This window comes from Nelusetta ayraudi, unplaced genomic scaffold (genome assembly GCF_046127955.1).
Source record: "Nelusetta ayraudi isolate G7.1 ecotype Tasmania unplaced genomic scaffold, CSIRO-AGI_Nayr_v1 ptg000135l, whole genome shotgun sequence".
NCBI lineage: Eukaryota > Metazoa > Chordata > Actinopteri > Tetraodontiformes > Monacanthidae > Nelusetta > Nelusetta ayraudi.
The window spans coordinates 6,671,497-6,691,499 of NW_027466185.1; the positions used below are offsets into that span (position 1 = coordinate 6,671,497).

General features: G+C 46.0%; 1 protein-coding gene across 2 annotated transcripts in view; it reads left to right on the forward strand.

The window, feature by feature from the left end:
• slc38a4 (solute carrier family 38 member 4) overlaps positions 1-18,733 on the forward strand; it is a 32,325-nt gene extending 13,592 nt beyond the window's left edge. For both annotated transcript variants that reach the window (XM_076011329.1, XM_076011328.1), the window contains exons 2-16: positions 863-1,138; positions 1,843-1,939; positions 2,341-2,456; positions 4,397-4,470; positions 5,045-5,137; positions 5,233-5,314; positions 5,391-5,473; positions 6,156-6,214; positions 7,186-7,413; positions 7,754-7,833; positions 8,341-8,441; positions 8,713-8,837; positions 14,832-14,976; positions 15,162-15,259; positions 15,367-18,733. In XM_076011329.1, coding sequence (XP_075867444.1) covers positions 1,023-1,138; positions 1,843-1,939; positions 2,341-2,456; positions 4,397-4,470; positions 5,045-5,137; positions 5,233-5,314; positions 5,391-5,473; positions 6,156-6,214; positions 7,186-7,413; positions 7,754-7,833; positions 8,341-8,441; positions 8,713-8,837; positions 14,832-14,976; positions 15,162-15,259; positions 15,367-15,471 — 1,602 coding nt within the window. In that variant the 5' untranslated portion in view covers positions 863-1,022 and the 3' untranslated portion in view covers positions 15,472-18,733. The remainder of the gene's footprint in view (positions 1-862; positions 1,139-1,842; positions 1,940-2,340; positions 2,457-4,396; positions 4,471-5,044; positions 5,138-5,232; positions 5,315-5,390; positions 5,474-6,155; positions 6,215-7,185; positions 7,414-7,753; positions 7,834-8,340; positions 8,442-8,712; positions 8,838-14,831; positions 14,977-15,161; positions 15,260-15,366) is intronic.
• Positions 18,734-20,003: the final 1,270 nt, after the last annotated feature.

Here is a 20,003-nt window from a genome sequence, read left to right on the forward strand (position 1 = left end):
TCCAGCTCTAGCTAGAAGTGCCTATGGATGTGGACACTGACCCATAATATACTTGCCCAGAAATAGAAGAGACTCAAGTGGGGCATTCTTCTGCCCCATATTCCGCTTTTTTTTTCTTTTTCTTTTTTAGCAGTTCAGCCGTTCACACCGCAAGTGGCGCAGGCGTACAATGAAAATGGCAATAAATCTAACTTGGGCCTTCAGGCCTCATTTGGTCACCAAGGTTGCATCATCTTGCACAGCTTCCCTTTTCACGGTAACACAACAAACAGTCCCTTGGTTCCAGGAAGTGGGAGTACTGGTTTCAGAGAGGTTACACAGTTCTAAGTTCAAGTGCTCGCCATCGTGGCCAACGAGCATCGTGGAGGCCACTGACAGAGAGATAACCACGATATATTACATTAAGGTATCAGGTCACTAGAGGACCGTAATGTAAAAAAGTTTCATCGAACAGTCAGTTCAGCTGTTTTGCATCTGGATGACTTCTCAAAGACAGAGAAAAACACAACAGAGAACTATAGACTAACAGAGATGGCCTGTAAAACGCCGCCTCTTTTTGCTATCCTTTCACATGCAACTTAATTCAAAAGCTGCTGTGTGTTCAAGAGAACAGAAAAATCAAAGACTGCATATTCTTCAACTTTGAGGACGAACAGTATTTCTTGAAACCGACCATTTTTTGAACTGTTCCTTGAAAATGTCTCAGAAAGCCAAAACGATAAAGAATTTTACCGTTTTCAGTGAAACCTGTCTCGGTTCTAAATGAGCCCTCGGCCACAGGGAGATGGCCTCAACAGACTAAACAAACAAGGAGACGCTGACTTCCTCTAATCTTTACTTTGCTTTTCTGCTATCTTTTCAGGGGTAAAGAGTTATCATTGGGGAGAAGGAGGAAGACCAACCTCACCTCTTTGGAACTGCAAAAGCCTCAACCCTTGAAAGCTGAGCTTCCCTGCTGTTCTTCCTTTTAATATTACCATTACTATTATTATTTTTTGTATTGCCCGCTGCTTGGGATCACCATGCCAGGATCTGTGGAGCGGATGGAGCTGAGGAAGGTGGCCGACGACGACAGCACAGACAGTCTGGACGATCCCTACTCAGGGCCGCTGGACTCCGAGAAGGTCACAATCAACAGGTCAGCTCAGTCTCTCAGTCACATTGAACCTCACTGATGCCACGCCAAGTAATTGACTGAGTTGCCGATACTGCTGCAGCAGCTCCACGTCGATCCTCTCAAAGACTCTTAGCAGCAAGTTTTACTGCGTTTGCATGTGCGCACACGCTCCAAATTCCTTCCCCTCCCTGACATTTCCCAGCACCGGGGGGAAGCCATGCTTTTTACTACAATGCCTGTAAATTGCCGCATTAAAAAATTAGCGTAATTGCGGGAATTTTCAGCAGGGCAGCTGCTTTCACATGCTCCCCTGGTCGGCAAACTTTGCTGGAGCGGGGCGTTTTCAGTTCATTTTTGTGGCTGGGTACTTCACTCAAGACTTGGCAAAAAACAGGGAATAATATACCACGTCCAAGCAGTCATTCAACGCAAGTCATACAACAAAATTCGTACACAACGTCAATGTGCTACCTGTCCAATTTCCCCTCGGTGATTCACAATGGGGAGAGAAAATGCAACCCAGCAAGAAGACTAGGAATCTTCCCAGGCACTTTCTCTCAGCAAACATTTTTTACATTTTTGACTGCATTTTTGTCAAATGTGGGGGGATCTTCAAATGCCTGTGAAAGACTCGCTTTTTGGCTTCAAACGAGCTCCGTTTAAACCCAGAGTTTTGTTACGTAAACAGACCCCAACATTGAAAAAGTGAACATTTATCATTACAGTCAGTTTTTGGATGACAACGACGATGGAGAAAGCCAGAAGTTCCTGTCCAACGGGATGATGAAGAAGAAGAAATATGAGGAGTACGACGAAGAATACGTAAGAGCATGTTTGAAGTGTAACCTTAAAGTTTATTAGACTGACAGTGAAATTGCCCAAGCGCTCTTAAAACGAATAATACTGAAGCCAAAATTGTAAATGTGGGCATGAATATACACTGAAATTTAGTTTCCAAACAAGCAGATATTGGCTCAGTCAAGATCAGGGAAGATCTTCTGAGGAGAACAGCGTCTTTATTGTGTGGTGTTACAGTTTGCTGAACATCGGTAAATTCCATTTCCTACATGGGCTGCAGGACAGGTTTTCCTAAACTACATTTTCAGGACAGCTCCCCTTAAGTCTGCTTTCACCAGCTGACGAAGGCTCAGGCTGAAATGGAGGAAACGCTGCGCACAATCGATTTTCTCCAGGCTGATGTCTTTCCTCTTCTCTCGGGGCAGCATCCTGGTCACACTTCCTTTGGAATGTCTGTCTTCAACCTGAGCAACGCCATCATGGGCAGCGGCATCCTGGGCTTGTCCTTCGCCATGGCCAACACGGGCATCATTCTCTTCATGTGAGTGCTTTAATCACATTAAATTGTTAGCGATATGTTTCCCAGACGTGGGTGTGCTGCAAACTGCTTGCCCTGAGACAGACCGTAATAATCCTGCCAAAACCACCACTGGAGCAGGAACCTGTTTGTCAAATAATTAAAAGTTGAATACGTTCACTGTGGTCTGGAAGTTCAGGTTTGCTCAAAATAGAAGCTGTCACGTGCACAACTTCACGTGCGGGAATCCTTCCTCTTTTTTACATCAGGTTGACTCCAAACGGGGGAAAATGGGGTGGGAAAAAAAGCAAGAGCGGTTATGAAACATGAATAAAAGATGAACGGATGACCGAACAGAAGAAGTTCATACTGAGTGTCTATTGTTGAGACAGGTGGCGGCCAGCTGGTCGCAGTAGGCGCAGGCTGGAGGCGGGTGGGCAGTTTGGGGCACTAATTAAAAAAAAATGAAATTAAAGAATTAAAAATGAAGACCAATCATCTCAATGAAGACGGATGAGGAATAAGGTCGTGGCGAATGTGAGAGCAGCTCGATCGGGTGTCTTGGTGAACTCCGACTCCCTCCTGACACCCTAAACCACCCCACACCCCACCCTCCATGCCACCCACGCAGTTGCCCCCTCGGGTCAGCCTGGGTGAAGTTACGGAGGTCACTGTTCTGAGAAGTAAAAACAACAAAATGATGGACACCGCTGTTCAGAAGTTTGGGCTCACTGACTCGTTCCTGCATTGAACTCCATTATAAGCAGCTTGATGAAATGCTCTACTGGAATGCTATAGGAACATCGCTGGTGCACGTAAATCAATCAGGATGTGCTGAAAAAAAGTTCATTCATTCATTCATTCATTCATCTTCTATACCCGCTTATTCCTATTCAGGGTCACGGGGGTCTGCTGGAGCCTATCCCAGCTGTCTTAGGGCGAAGGCAGGGTGACACCCTGGACAAGTCGGCAGTTCATCGCAGGGCCACATAGAAACAGACAACCATTCACACTCACATGCACACCTACGGACAATTTAGAATGTTCAATTGACCTCACATGCATGTTTTTGGAGTGTGGGAGGAAGCCGGAGAACCCGGAGAGAACCCACGCAGACACAGGGAGAACATGCAAACTCCACACAGAAAGGTCCCAGGCCCGGGCCCCGGAATCAAACCCACAACCTTCTTGCTGTGAGGCGGCAGCGCTAACCACTGCGCCACTGTGTCGAAAAAAAACAAGTTAACATTTCTAAAAAAAAAAAAAAAAAAGTTTTGTGTTATAATCACACCTAGTTGTGTGCGCTAAACCATATAAGAGTAAACAAAGCATCAGAGGTTCTATATCAGGCTCTTTAAAACAGACAACTGTGCACACAATCCTTTTTATTTAAACATTGAAAATGGTTGTTATTAAACACCAATATGTTCCCATACTTGTAACTCACTTGACTTGATTTTTGTGCACTCCTAATGATCTCAGAACAGTCAAGATCATGACTTCATGAAGCTGGTGATAAAGGAGTTCAACGCAGAAGTGAGTCATTGACCGCAAACTTTTGAACGGTAGTGTGTATATAGATTATACATATATTTATGGACACTTTGCAGAAGGTGGACGCTTGTGAATGGTGACTCCTACAAAATGCTAGCTTCCAAAAACATTTCCTCCCCGTTGCCACGTGCCTTGTTTTTAATAGCCGTTGTTTGAAGAAAAAAATAAATAAAAAAATCAGTAAAAGCTGCATGCCATTGGAGGAATGCGTTACGATGCATTGAGGTGGCATTGACGTGAGGCCGCTCCGGTCATCCGCAAGGAAGTCGGGTCAAAAAACAATCCCCTCCCCCCCTCCCCCCCCCCCCGTACAAGAGACACGTGCTCGAGCCGCCAGCGCTACTTGAGGTGCGAAGCGAAACGTGTTGCATGCCTGTCTCTTAATTGCGCTTGCTGTGTCTTTCATGCAGGCTCCTCCTGGTGGGCGTGGCCATCCTCTCGCTCTATTCGGTGCATCTGCTCCTCATGACGGCCAAGGAAGGAGGTGGGTTCGCTGTGGCGCGCTCGCGCTGTTCCCCTCTTGCCCTTTTGTTTCACCTCCACTGAAACAACGCCAGTGTAAATCATCCTGTTGCACTGTGCCCTCAAGCTGATGACCCCAGGCTGCTGCTATGTTGCAAACAAGACACAGCTCAGACACAGCTAATCTTTTCATCTCACACCAGGCTTATAACCCTTTAGAAAGGTCTCAAAGTTTATCGAAGCCATTCATATAGTCATCTTTTACTTTGCTGTTGTTTGGGATCTTGAATCGCTCTCCACAGTTTAAACTAACTTATACACCTGCGAGTGTCAGCGTTTCATGGGGCATAAAACGTGTTGTCGTGGTGTGTCAGGCAGTATGAGTTATGGGTTGGGGATTATTCATGTTTAGGACTGGCAAAGGGGTGATTTATGGGATGGAGCCCCTGGTGCCTCCTGCCTGGGACCCCTTAAATCTCTAGGACCAAGTGTTTTTTAAATCCGTCCTGTGTTTCAAGTGTCACAAAATAACAAGACGTCATTCAAGCCGATCAGAGGAGTGCACATAGCCTGATCTCCTTTTTTTGGTCCGGCAGGGTCCCTCATTTACGAGAAGCTAGGAGAGAGAGCGTTCGGCTGGCCGGGGAAAATGGCCGCCTTCGGCTCCATCATCATGCAGAACATCGGAGGTAGGGGGCGATCTCTCTCTCTCTCTCTCTTCCTCTCTTGCGTGTGTGTTTTTGCGCGAGGTCTGAAACTCTCCTCGCCCCTCCGCCACCTGCAGCCATGTCCAGCTACCTTTTCATCGTCAAGTACGAGCTGCCCGAAGTGATTCGAACGTTCCTGGCTCTGGAGGAGAGCTCCGGGTGGGTTCTCGTCCCATTCTCAAAGCAGCAACAAGCTGATGGCGCCGACCCGCTAACATCTCGGATCTCTCCGCAGTGAATGGTACCTGAACGGCAACTACCTGGTGGTGTTTGTGTCCATGGGGATCATTCTGCCCTTGTCGCTCCTGAAAAATTTGGGTAAGAAATCGCATCACTCTCCAAAGGTTGTGATGGATTTTAATTTGGTTTTGCCGCTCGTGCCAATTTGGCTTGCAGCTGTCTATTAGATACCAGCACTGGAGTAACGCAACACTGACAGAGGCCTTAGTCAGCTTGGGTAGTTAACAGCTACTGTAAAGTAACCCTGTTTGTAAGCCTACGGTGAGCGCTGCTTCTCAGCTGTGTTTTACGAGCCTCAGATCCAGTCTACTGGGCTCGGCTCCAAAAAAAATCGTCCCGCCCTCCTTCACTCTGAACCCGCGGACCACGTTATGCAATTTCAAGGGACACGCGCTTGGTACACCTGTTTAATCCAAGAATGGAACAATGACATTGGCAAGGATTCAGCTTCCAATCCAAGTTGTTGGACTGGGGCGGTGATCTGTGGGCAGCACCTCAATGCTTCCTTTCAATCTGCGACCCTCAACCCAACCACTGACTGTCATATCATATTTGCCTTTGTCTATTTTGAGATTTGGGTCACACACACACACACACCCATGCAACCCTGCCACCCCAAAATCAGAAAATAGACACCAGACTGAATTGACGGCGATGTAGCAAAAAAGAGCAAACAGAGTGCGAGGCGAAGAGTTGAAAATAGCGCACAATCGTCGCACGATTATCCTCGCAGTTAACGCTCGTCTTCCCTCCTCCTCAGGCTACCTCGGTTACACCAGCGGCCTGTCGCTGTCCTGCATGGTCTTCTTCCTGGGCGTGGTAAGTCTACTGCATCGTCATAAAAAAATAATAAAATGCTATGTTCCAGATTCGTCGTAAGTGTGCATGTCATTGCACATCATTGCACACTTGCGTCAAACACCTGCCCAGTAGGTGAAACATAATAGAGGAAGTTGTAAAGCGTGGCACAACAGATCTTTACTGGAAGCTGTTTCGGTTAATGGGGGTCAACTAGCTGAGTGGTTAACAGCTAGACTGTCTGATGCTTTACTTTAAAGAGTGGATGGGATGAATGTTTGAACTTTGAACCCCACTAACAATGTATCATCAAGAAACATCAAATATGTGTGTGCAAGCATAAAACAAACACACATTCCAGTCCACTAGATGGTACTGCCTGCCCAACGTGTGGGCAAGGTGTGAGATCTGGCCAGCGACAAAGGGGAAAATGATCCATCCAGAGTGCATTTCAACATCCTGATAACACCGGAGGGTGAATAAGTCTTACTATCACCACCCTGCAGCTCAGCAGATTGAAACATTAGCCCTCTTATGTTTTCTCAGGAGCCATCAAGCGACATTATAACAGGGGGGTTGTAATAGTGTAAAGTGAGGAACTAACATATTTAACAGAATTTTATCTGATGTTTTGGCCTCATTTTATGCCTTTATAACCATATGTTTGTCTCATTGTGCCTCAGGTCTATGTGTTTTTCATTTTCAGGCCTTGTTTTTAATGCTTTTTAATGCTCTTATTCACCGTATCCACTGTTGTGTGACAGATAGCAATTTTTGTACTGTTTTTTAAGTGCTGCAACAGTGTAGTTTCCCAATTTGGGATCAATAAATCTATCTATCTATCTAAATCACTTTGAGATCATTTATTTGATGTAAAGTGCTCTATAAATGTAATCTAATATTATCTAAGTACGACACCAACTACCAAAAAGTAGATTTCTGTTCTCCCGTGGAAGCTCTTGCGTTATGACGGCGCCTCCTCGTCCGCTCAGGTGATCTACAAGAAGACCCAGGTGCCTTGCCCGCTGCCGTACTACCAGCACACCTACAACCTCAGCCTGAACGGCTCCGACGCCATGGGACTCTACCAGCTGCCCGCCAACTCGTCTCACATGGACTTCCCCCACGCCGACGTGTCACCCGTGGTGCCCGTTACCTTAGAGCCGCACGCCGACGCCGAGGACATGTGCACGCCCAAGTACTTTGTCTTCAACTCGCAGGTGAGACGTCGACGTTAATACTAAAAAATACAAAGAAGTGAGGAGGAATTATTTCACTGAGGCATCTCAGATCCGAGGGGATGCATCCTGCATCTATTTAAACGCAGATGGTTGTTAATATTGTTGTTCTAACGCTGTTTGCGTTGTTCTGGTAGCCCACAAATTCAACAGAATGTCAAGTATTTGCAGAGGCGTGTTTAGCGAAGGCGGGGTTTTGAGGAGTGTTCTATCACGGAACGTCTGTGTTTGCCAGCAAATGGGGGATGTGAGGTTTCAAACTCAAGAAACCTGTTTGCAGCTGCTGTCTGACTGATTTATTTTTTTTGATTGATTTCCACAGACGGCCTACACTATCCCCATCCTGGCCTTCGCCTTTGTCTGCCACCCCGAGGTGCTGCCCATCTACAGCGAGCTCAAAGAGTGAGTGTTGCAGAGGGTCACCATGCGTGCGTGCATGGGGGAAAAATTCATAAAAAAAATAAATAAAAAAAAGCAGATCTGGTTTCTGCATGCCTGCAGATTTCCCCCTGGCAGAGTTGGACCAGTTTAGTGTCTCCGCATTGCCAAAGTATTTCACTTATCCAAATAAGCTTTGTTGGCATTTAGCAGCACAGAGTATTTGTCCAATTTATAAACTGCCAGCACTAACTTATTTTTTTATCGACTACCAGGAATAATTCCACTATAATAGCCAGACTGCTTGTAAATAGATTTGACAAAAGTTTGCATAATTTCAGCCGTGCACCTTCTTTGAACCGGTGAGTTTCGTGTTTCATTTCGTTGTTCATAATAGGTAAGGTGTGAGCCGTGCATGGTGATGCATCTCTCAGAAGAAGCCGACTTATGTGCGACTGTGAAAGTGCTGCCAAAGTCATAAACCGCACGTGGTGCTTGCGTTTTCTTTTTTTCTCCACCCCACCCCAACAGCCGCTCGAGGAAAAAGATGCAAAACGTGTCCAACTTGTCCATCCTCACTATGCTCATCATGTATATGATGTCGGCGCTGTTCGGCTACCTCACCTTTTACGGTAAGGAGGAGATTGTTAAACTGCATCAATGCAAACTGATCACAAAGCACAAGAAATGTGTGTATGTGTAATGCAACTATTCACACCAAGTGGTTTCAAAGATAATAATCATAAAAAAAAAAAAAAACATTTTATTATCATCATTATTATTATCATTGTTTTTTTTTTGCATAACAACACAACACTTTTTGTCTTTCCTGCGCTTCCAAAAAGTGCACATTCTGCTGAAGTTTCACCAAGTTCTTCCCCTCCATGCCCCCTCCTCGCGCAGGTAACGTGGAGGCGGAGTTGCTGCACACCTTCACCAAGGTCTACAAGTTTGACACCCTGCTGCTGCTCGTCCGCCTGGCCGTCCTCACCGCCGTCACGCTGACTGTCCCCATCGTGCTGTTCCCCGTGAGTTCTGGTGAAATTTGCCTCGCGTGGAAACCGACTTCTGTGTTTCATGGCGCGTCAGAGTCTATTGTTCCCTGGCCTTGGTTTTTGTTTTAGTTTTTTGTTTCCTGCCACCTAGATCAGGAAGAACACGGTGTTCACCCGGGCGCTACGCCTGCGCTGTCGTTGACGGCTGAAAATCGCACACGCGGTGCTTCAGAGACAGCCTTACCCTCTTTGAACACGTTTCTGGTTGCGGCATTCTCTGCGTTTAAAGGACCAGTTTCACCAGTTGTTTATTTGGCGTACACCGACGTTACTATACCCCAGAAATGAGAAAAGTCCGCTCCTTCACGACAACACCTGTCACAAAGCGCCACAGTCAGAGTCGTTGTGAGTCCTCACAGCCACCTCGTAGGTACGACGTACCGGAGGAGCGTCATTGTGTTTTGTTTTTGTTTCCCTTTTTCTTTCTTTGCATAAAACTAAAAGCTGAGCGTTTCCATGGAAAGTCGCAAACACGGGGCTAACAGCGTCGCTCTGTTGCGTTTGTGTGAGGCCGGTCCAGTTGAGTCATTTCAGATAAGCTGACCAACACTGAGGGCCTTGGTTACGTTCATGCGTTCGCTCTTGCTCTTTCTCACCCCTTATATGTCCGAAGGCTAATTTTAGCCCGACTTAACGAGAACCAAACTGGCTGCTGGCCATCGGAACTGTCATGGTTTCAGCTTACACGCACGCACACACGCACACACACACACACACGCATACAGCAGCTGCCGGTGGGGATTTTACCGAGCCGAGGCAGCTGCAGATTCTGCGAGCGGACACACGGGGGCAGCAAAAGCGTTGCTAGCTCGCTAAGGGTGAGCGGACTCAAAAGTAACGAAGCGGCAACCCTTCGCGCGCGCGCGCGCGCACGCACACACACACACACACACACACACACACACACACACACACACACACAAGGCCACCCCTTCCCCCCTTACTGCAGACGTTGGGCATTTTTTGGTGATGGGAGGGGTCGGTGAGAGAGGATCTCCCCTCGCGCTGTCTCTCTGCAGTGGAAGTTTACAGGCTCGGACTGCAGAGTGGAAAAACCCCTCGCTCTGGCCGCCACCAGCAGGGTGGTATAGAGGCGGAGCCAGCCACATGTGAGGGTGGCCCGCTACTGTCTGCTAAAGCGGCCGATGCCGAGACTCCTCCGCGCCGGGATTTCGCCGTCCGCAATCCGCTGAACGGGAGTTGATGTCACACGTCGGGACAAAGGAACGATAAAAAAAAAAAAAAAAAAAACGAGAGGCCGATCTCGTGGAAAATAACCTTCAAGGGAAATGTCAGAAATCTTTAAATTTGAAGTCATTTTGAGAGGGCGGAGTCAGAAATGCAACCTATTTGGAGCCACGTTAGTCGAGGGTGCAACAATTTTGAGAGTTTTAGATGCTTTTGGCCAACTTGACCACACCTACCTCGAGCAAGAGTAGCAGCAGTGTTTCAGGAACTGATTTAGATCTGAGGAGGAACACGCTAATAAACTGGTCAGTGGCAATGGAAATGGTGCGAGTCAGTCGTCGCCTGCACAAACGTGTTTTTCTTTGCTGACTTTTTGTTGTTGTGACCAGGCAGTAATTTGTCGGGTCCGATTTAACATTAACATACAGCGAGGCGCGAGCGGCTAATTGCAGACTGTGAAGAATCGACTCGGAATTGAAATCTTGAGTCACGGTTTGCACAACAGGAAGAAGCAGCGGGTGAGATTCAGGAAGCTGTGAGCTTACCTGGGGAAGAGACAAACCTTCACTTCCTTCTTCCCTACGACCTTTATTTTCACTGTTTAAAATGTCCGTATTGTCCTCAAATGTTGGCGGGACCGCCTCAAGAGCTTTCCTTTCCCATTTTTGTACAGCACAACATCGAATGTAGTTGACCCCTGAAACATACAATATTGTCCGTGATGTGTGCTTGTTTCCACCCATTTTTCCCATAAAGAAGGGGTTTATCCATGCATACCAGCGCTTGGGTCCTAAGGCTGCGGGAGGGAGCGCAGGACTGGCACAAGATACAGAATCAAATTTCGATGTGGAAGTGTGACTCCTTTGTAACAGTGTCAGAGTGAGACAGAGAAAGGGAACACATTCAGGCACGTGGTGAGGGAGTCAAATTTACCTGCAGTGTTGTGACTCTGGAACGTTCTGTACTCTGGAGTAGGTTTTGAATTTTTTTTTTGTTGGGAAAAGTCAGTCTGCCTATTCAGAGATGGTGATGCAAACCAGCACAACGTGAGTCATTTCACGTGGACGATGTCGATGGCCTACTTCTGATTGGATTCGGAAAGTCGACTCGTGCGTCAAACTTCTCAAAGGGTTTCAAAGGAATGCAGAGAGCAATAAGAGTTTGCAGTTTGCAAGTTTGGTCGCTTTTTAATCGGTGCAGAAACGTTCGGCTCAGACGGCATCAGATCAAAAGAGCCACTTAGCGGGTTGTCGCCCGCCGTGCCAACTTTCCATCTGGCATTTGAGCATCGCGCCTTGAATCCTCACCGACCTTAATTTCGCAGAGGCAAAAGAAAAACCCCGCCGGCAACCTTCAGCCAGAGATTAACGTTAGCTTTGTCTGCGGCCGCCTCGACGCACCGGCTCAATATGGGAAAAAGGAGAAAAGGAGGGAGGGACGCATGCAGTGTTTTGGCGTGCGGGGCCTGCCTGCGTGCGTATGTGCTTGTGTGTGTGTGTGTGTGTGTGTGTGTCCCTGCTCAGTCACGTGAAGGATAGATGCAACCTAGGGGCCAGATCACACAGGGCTTTGCCAGGATCCAGTACATAATGAAAGGGCTTTATGCAGACTCAAACATTCCCCCAGTTCTCAGGCCTCCAGCTGGAGAGCGAAGCCCTGGGAGAGAGACGCAAAACCAGCTGATTAACGGCGCCGACGTCGCACTCGTGTGAAGGTCTAGCGCGGTAACTCACTCGTCGGCCGTTTTTTCTTTTTTCCCCTCCGACCAAATTCCCCATGTTGCCTTTTAAGTCTCGAGCGGTTTGCCCTCGCCGGGAAGGCGAGACGCTAGCACTCTGTCACTGGACTCTGGACTATTTATACCTTCCTTTGTGGCGTTGGTCAAACTAGGGGGGTCCCGTTGTCAAGTTTTTCATCCTCAAGTTCAGTGGAAGCAACTTCTTACTCATATTGAGCCCTCAGCCTCCTGTCAAAAAAAGTCCTTCAAGAGGCCTTCTGGCTAAAACTGATGCTGAACCACTTGGTGATGGAACGTGATTTCTTGCACAATTTCCCCAGGACTTTTACCCAATCTGGGATTCTACTGTACACTGAATAACGTAAAGTTTGTCATCCAGTTTACGTATCAGGAACCAACAAAACCACAGATTGTGACACTCACATTAACCACCGAAAACAATTAGGCCCTCGTCCGAAATAAATTAAAGCGTCGTCAAACATGTTGCAAATAACAGCAACAGCGCTCTATTACAGGAATTTTCGGGGCGAATCTCTTGCTACGAAAGTCATCTCAACACACTGCGGATGTTTTTGCACATTGGACACAAACAATGTCAAAAAGTTCATCACGGCCTTGCTGTGTTAGTCCCGGTTATGGTTTTGCGGCTTGTTCTTCACAGCCAGCGTGAGTGAAGCGCTGGCGAAAAATAGAGCCGAGACCTTCCTTTCAGTGCCTTTTTACCAGAAAGGGGACTTTGTAGTTAGTTTCACTTCTCGTTCAGCACCTGCAAATTCAAATATGCCGTTGGAGGAAGAAAAACTAGTCAGTGAGCAACAAGTCGAAAGCCGACCTGTCCTTCCAGTGTCAACACTGAGCGCACATGGCCTGTGTTTATCTCAGGACTGGAAACTTTGTGTGTGTGTGTGTGTGTGTGTGTGTGTGTGTGTGTGTGTGTGTGTGTGTGTGTGTGTGTGTGTGTGTGTTTTCAAACTTAGCGTAGCCATGTTCCCAGTTCAGTAGAAGACCAGCTGAATCCAGATGTGACCAGTCCGGTCTGGACGTCTAGCCTCTCGGCATACTGTTTGTTGTTGTGTGTGTGTGTGTGTGTGTGTGGGAGGGTGGGTTGCAAGGGTTTGACCAAGGAGCTAAAAAAGAATGCAAATGTCACACGGTGAACTCCAAAGGCCTCTGCGCCAGGTTAACAGTTGGCTGCCGAATACTTTGGGAGCCTCGGAGAGAAATGCCGCAGCCGGGCTCTAGTCCCCCCCCAACCCCAAAGCTGTCCTAATTATGCAACTGCATGGTGGGAAGAGGAGAGAGACAGGGGTGAAAGACTCAGAGGGGAATGCACCTGAATTAATTGTCGCTATTGTGAGGGGGGGTTTTTTGGCATCAGCAGCGACGGCTATTTGGCGGAGGAGTGGAGGCGGCACAGAGGAGCCTCCCGACAGCCGTGATGGAGGTCAATGTGACAGGGCAGAGAATTTAGTTTGTGTTAGTTTTTGTGTGTGTGTGTGTGTGTGTGTGTGTGTGTGTGTGTGTGTGTGTGTGAGAGAGACAAAATGCATCTCTCTTTGGACAAGCTAATCGCTTTATTTTCATTTGATCTCCTTCTGTTTAGGTTTTTTGATTTGGACATTCTCAGTTATTCTTCTATTATTCTTCTATTCAGTTCTTCTGCCACGTGGACTCCACTCATTTTCTGCATATTCTGCACGACCCTGTTTTGCAAGAACTGCCGCCGTGTCATGAGCAGTCGGAGGTTCTTCCTTCTTGCCGCCCTCCCGGTGCTTTCATCGACTACCGTACTGACTTGGCCTGGTCGCGCTCGGCGTTGCTCGCGGCCTCGGAAAGGCGAGGCCTGAGCTTGAAACTGGAAAAAGGGGAAGAAAGTCAGACCCACGGAGGTGGGAGGAGAAAAAAAAAGTCAAGAGAGTATTTGCTTTGTCTTTTAACGTGAGTCCCTCCCCCACCGTGAGCCGGCCCCGCCTCTCCCTTCTCCCTTGTGGCTGATGCAATCTCATGGTGCCGTTGCGCTGTGGGAGATAATCCTCCTCCCCTCCCCCCTCCTCCATCCACCCCCTCTCCCTTTTTGAATGAGCGCCTTAAGCCCCGCCCCCCCAGTAACCTTTCCCCGTGTGGCCCTGGAGCCGACAACGGGCGCCTCGGGTTTCACCTGATCCCCGCAACCTTTCACCCACTTGTGGCTTGAACGGGGCCGTCTGTGGCTTAAGCAGCACCAAGCGCCTTTCTTTTCTTTCTTTTTTTCCCCTCCCTCTCACACACACTCACACACTCTCGTATGACTTGACACACTTCAGTCAGCAGCCAAGCGCTCCACTCTGGACCAGGCCAGGCAGACGCACAGACTGTGTGGGCTGCTCTTTATGAACGAGGAAGCCAAATATGTAAAGATGAAATAAATTCACCACCGTTGAATTGTTTTTCATTTCTGCATTGAACTCCATTATAACCAGCTTGATGAAATAATCTACTGGAATGCTCTAAGAACATTACGGGTACATGGAAATCAGTCAGGATGTGCTGAACACATTATGGGATGGCTTTGACAGTTGTTGCTCTGAATGTCTGTTTGAATGTGATTTTTGAGAATGAATATCAAGTGTGCAATCTTCACAGAAGTTGAATGATTTAACTTCTAAAACAAAGTTTTGTATTATAATCACACTTAGTTGTGCGCTAAATAATAAAAGAGTAAACAAAGCATCATGGTATTGCATATTAGGCTCTTTAATACAGCCGACTTTTAGTGCGTTCACACAGAATTGGAACATTCGGAATACTTGGAATTCTGTCAATCACTTTCAGTTAAACGTTGGAAATGTTTCCATACTTGTTCAGCACATCGGGACTATTTTCCGTGCACGGACAATGATCGCAGATCATTCAAGATCCTGATTTCATAGAACTGGTTAGAATGGAGTTCAATGCTGATGTGAGTCGGTGACTCCAAGCTTTTGAACAGTCGTGTAAATAAATGAATAAAATAAATGAATAAATAAATGAACGTATACACCACGCTCTTGTTTTCCCGCCAGATCCGCTCCTCCATCACGACGCTGCTGTTCAGCGGCCGTGAGTTCAGCTGGACCCGCCACATGCTGATCGCCGCCGCCATCCTGGCCTTCACCAACATGCTGGTCATCTTCGTCCCGACCATCAGAGACATCTTCGGCTTCATCGGTGAGTGGCAAGGAGGCGTCGCCGTCGCCGGACGATGGATCGAACAACACTTTGACCTCATACCTCCGCGTTCATCTGTTAGTCGGTTTGCGTTAACACTGTGACATTTGTTGTTCGCTTTCTAATTACCGCACTTTTCCTTTCCCTCTCTCTCTCTCTCCTCCCTCCCTGTGCTGAAATTTCAGGCTCGTCCGCCGCCACCATGCTCATCTTCATCCTCCCCGCCGCCTTCTACCTTCGCCTGGTCAAATCGCTGCCCATGCACTCTCCGCAGAAGATTGGGGTGAGTTCTTCTGAACAACCGAAGTATCTCAGATTCTCCGTGCCGGATTTTTTTTTCTAATCCACGCCTTGCTGCTCTGTTTTTTGTTTATATTTTTTCTCCCCCAGGCGGCAATTTTCCTGGTGGTGGGCGTCATCTTCATGATCGGCAGCTTGACACTCATCGTGTTCGACTGGATCCACAACCCCCCAGGCTCCGGCGGCGGTCACTAAGCCCCTCCCCCTGTCCCCACCACCACCTTCACCGGTCAACCCCTCCTCAACCTCCCACCGCCAACTTCCAACTTCCCTCCGGTTCCCTCAGCTAGTTCAACATCTGGGAATCAGGGTTCGTCGTCGACAGCGTACGGACATCAGTTTACTGTACTGGGGCATGGACATCAACTTTTCTTTCTTTCTTTCTTTCTTTGTATTTACTGGAGGGAGACTCTTTGTTTCGGTTTGAATTTTTCCCCTTTTTCTTCAAGCCGCGACATCTCAACAACACAAAGAGTGAATCAAAAACCGGGGAGGGGTGGTGCATTGGGTTGTCATTTCCAGCTATAAAAAAAAAAAAGGCAGAACAAAACACGTGCGGTGCAGCCCCGAGCTGAAACAGATGTTGGGATCGTCATCATTTTATTTTATTTTAATTTTTTTAAAGGGGCGTAGAAGACGACTCTCTCATCTCTGTGCGTTGGGAAGAGACTTTTGGAGGCGAATCAGGTTGTCTTCCAACGAAACGCAACGGCCCCTTTCGGGGCCACGTCTCACCTTACAGGTGGCACTCACACACATACACACAAACACACACACACACACGAACATACAGCCACACCTACATTTCCTAGACGCTTTCCAACACGTGAGAAAATCTCGAAATCATTTAATCTCTGTTCTCTTCCTTTAACTTTTCAGAAAGTTGGTAGAAGAACTTGGATTTAGCTGCTACATGTCACAACACACACACACATACACACGCACACGCACACGCACACACACCTTTGCCAAGGTCCGCACACACGGCCACACCGTTTCAGTTTTACACTACTTCCTGGTCTCCCTCATGGTGGCATTGGCGAAGCGAGGGGGATTCTTCAGTATTACAATCAATGTACATACTTGACTGTGGATAGAAGCGTGCTGTATATAATATCTGTGCCTCTTCACGCCGCTATTTTGGGATGTGTGATGTTACATTTCCTGCACAGGGTACAAGCCCGCTGAAATACATTAGCGGGTGACGAATAGAAAAGCTACTTGTTTTTTTTTGTTTTTTGTTTTTTAAAGAAAGTCAGCAAAGAAAGTATCAAGAGAAATTTGAATTTTGCAACTAATTCAGAATTTGGAGGGCGGTCACGAAGACCCACACGTTGAGAGGCCGGTTTTAAAATACGTTGTCAGAAGCCCCAAGATAATTAAAAGTAAACATTTCATGGACCTGTGCCATACTGTTACCATCCGCCAGTTCAGATCCACCTCTGACTCTGCCTGCAGTGCGTCAGCGTCCAGTGGACGATGGGACCGCTGACTAAACTCATGGCATTTTCCTCGAGCAAGCTGCTTAGTTCGAGGCCTCCGGTTTAAACTCGGAATTTTGAATGTCCTGCACCACAGATTTTTAAAAAGAAAAACAACAAGACGTGCCTGCTCCATGGTTTCCTGTGTAATTGGCTTTTAATCAGTGCCTTTCATGTCAGCGACAGCAACTATGAAACCTCAAATCACCTCCTCTGCGGTGCCCAGCCTTCCCACGTGTCACGAACACATCATCCAGCCAAAGCTGACAGCATTAGTGGATCCTCCGCAGATCTACGTACGTGAAGCCAGAAGATATTTCAGATAAAATAGTGTATGATGTGCATGTTTTGTTTTTTTTGGGGAGGAATTTAAATCATGGTCCTTTTGGACGAGTGTATATGCTCTGTAAATAATCTTTATTTTATGGTACACATTGTCTGCGAGTTGGGTTGCCGGTGGACTCTGCCACGCAGGTTCCCCTGCAGTCCAGTGTTTGTTTTAGTATATATATATATATATGTATATATATATATATATATATACATATATATATATATATATATATACACATACATATATATATATATATATATATATATATATATATATATATATATATATATATATATATATATATATATATATATATATATATATACATATATATATATGCCATGTATTAGACCTTTGTTTCCTTTGCTGTATGACAGTAGTTTTTTTTTTGTTTGTTTGTTTTTTTCATTTATTTGATCCGTGTACATTTGTAGAAATTTTGCTCTCTATATATCAGTTTTTAACATTGCGTTATTGTTTTTCATGTCAAATCAGGATACATATCTATTAATCTACGGCCTTCATTCAATAAGGAAAAAACAATGAAATAAATGAAATCAGCTTTCCCGGAAGTCTCTCAAAGGAGGCAGTGGATTTCTTTCTGCAGCCTGCCAACAACTACAGCTGCGTGCAATCTGTATTTGATGGGTAGCTGCGTTTTAAAAAGGCGTTGCCGCAATAGAAGCAAAAAAGGAAAAAAAGGAAACGAAACGCAAAATTGGTCTTCCATGTTTAAAAAACAAAACAAACACCTATTTGGCAATAAATGTGGTCTTCCGCGGTAGCCACGTCCGAAGCTCAACCAGGACAATCACACGCGGTTGCAGTTGGACTCTAGTGCTGTGGCTTCTCCCTTTGTCCTCATTCACTGCTGTCACAGAAAACACTTCTGACTCTCAAGCCAGGTGTTGGTTTAACTTTTACTTTCCATGACAATACTTGAAACGCTTCCCACGGCCGAATGAAGTCTCATCAATCAGCCTCAGACCTGTTGTGATTGTTTGATATTCGAGTTGTAAAGTCTGGCTCGCCCTAGCTGCACACCCCCTTCTCCTTTCCATGTCATTTTACTCAGTCGCTCCACCGTCTCTACGCGAGGTGGGGTTGTCTTTTTTTTTTTTTTAAACAGAAAAAAAAGCAAGAAAGAAAGGCAGCAGGTTTTCTGCTCCCAACACCAACGCGTCTACCTTCTCAACTAATCTCAGGTGTTTGGCGTAACTTGAAATTTCTGTCTTTCTGGGTTCTCTTTTTCTTCTTGTCTTTTTTTGCATGATTGAGCCAAGCTGTAAAATGCTGTTGCACATCCTCGCCAGGCCTCGGTCGGATGTGGCCTTGCGGGTTTTGCGAAATCAACAACTACAAAAAACAAAAAAAACAAAATAAAAGAATCAGACCAACAACCGGATCTTTTTCGACAGCGTTTGACAGTAACAGTGAACCACCAGCCTAATTTTTTTTGCATGGCCCTCATCCGTGGAGAAGCACTTGCCCAATGTTTCCGCTGTTCACAGTCTCTGCTTGCTGTGTATCTGGCTGAATGTGCAGATATGTAATTTTTACCTGGACGAAGGGGATTTTTTTTTTTTTGTATCATTAATGCTGTTTCATTAAAATGAACAATAAAAATGTGAATTTAAATTATTATTTGAGCGCATTTTTTCCTTCATTCTGACTGCGTCAGACTTCACTTGAGTTTGAATATTTGTGAACCTGACACTGTGAGTCTAATGTTAAGTGCCCACCCCCGCAATCACCACAACAAGTGTAGACAGCTCTCAACATTCAGGTGGCACAGTTACATATTGCTGCCATAATGCAAACATAACATTGGACCTGTGCAAATATAATAGACTGACCTTCGTCTGTCCGTCTAGCATCTACCTGCTGACATGTAGCACCAGCTTGTAATGTTCCCACACCATCAAAACAGGAGGTCGGGAGAATCGGTTAGGCAACAAATTCATAACAGAGTCAGTGAAATTATGTAAGAAAGAAATAAGAAAATCATGAAAAATGTATTTACATTTTAAGTGATGTATCTGGATCTGTTTCCATTCTAATTATTATGTACATACACCAATAGGTGTAATGAGCCTGCCAGTGGAGTAAGTAAGGTCCAGCGACACTTCCTTCATTCCACTCTTCGGAATGTGTGTAGTAAAATAAAGAAAGTGCAACTCTGGAATGAAGTCTTTCATGGCGAAGGTGATTAAAGGCAAAGTTGACTCATTTACTCATTTATACTTTGAGCCAACCGCTGCCGCCCAGTGTTGCCTTGCTTTTGTTGTTTCTGCCCCTCCCCTCCCAAACATGCAGGAGGTACAACACAGTCTCCGATGCAGTAGGACACAACTTCTGATGAAGGCTGTGAAACTGAGGGCTAAATTTGTCATTTTGTCTGGAGATCTATTGAGGTTTGCTTTTTTTGGACCAAATAAAGATCTTAATATGGGATCTTTAGATAAACAGCGTGAAAAAAATTCTTTGGAAATAGCCCTTTAAGTTTTTTCAACTTACTGAAAGATGATTAAAGACAAAATCAGCGACAAATTCCTAACATAAATTTTATTCAAAATCAACTGGATCTCCGTTATTTAGAATTTAAAAAAAAAATTCTGTTTAGAAGGAATAGTTTGCCAAGAAGTTCATGGCCATAAGGGTCATCAACCTTTCAGCCCAGGCTGTTTGAGGTCAAGTGTACCTTGAACTGATAACACACGGGGGGCAACACATGTCACCATCATGTTCAAGTTACCACTGACCACAGGGTGCGTTTGGAAAAACATTTGCATGTGATTTGGTCCTCCATTGAATGCCACAACAAGACAAGACTGAGCATTTTTGCACACTGAATTGATGGTTTCATACGCCACATGCTTTTATACTGAAATTGGGACAAAAAGGATTTGGAT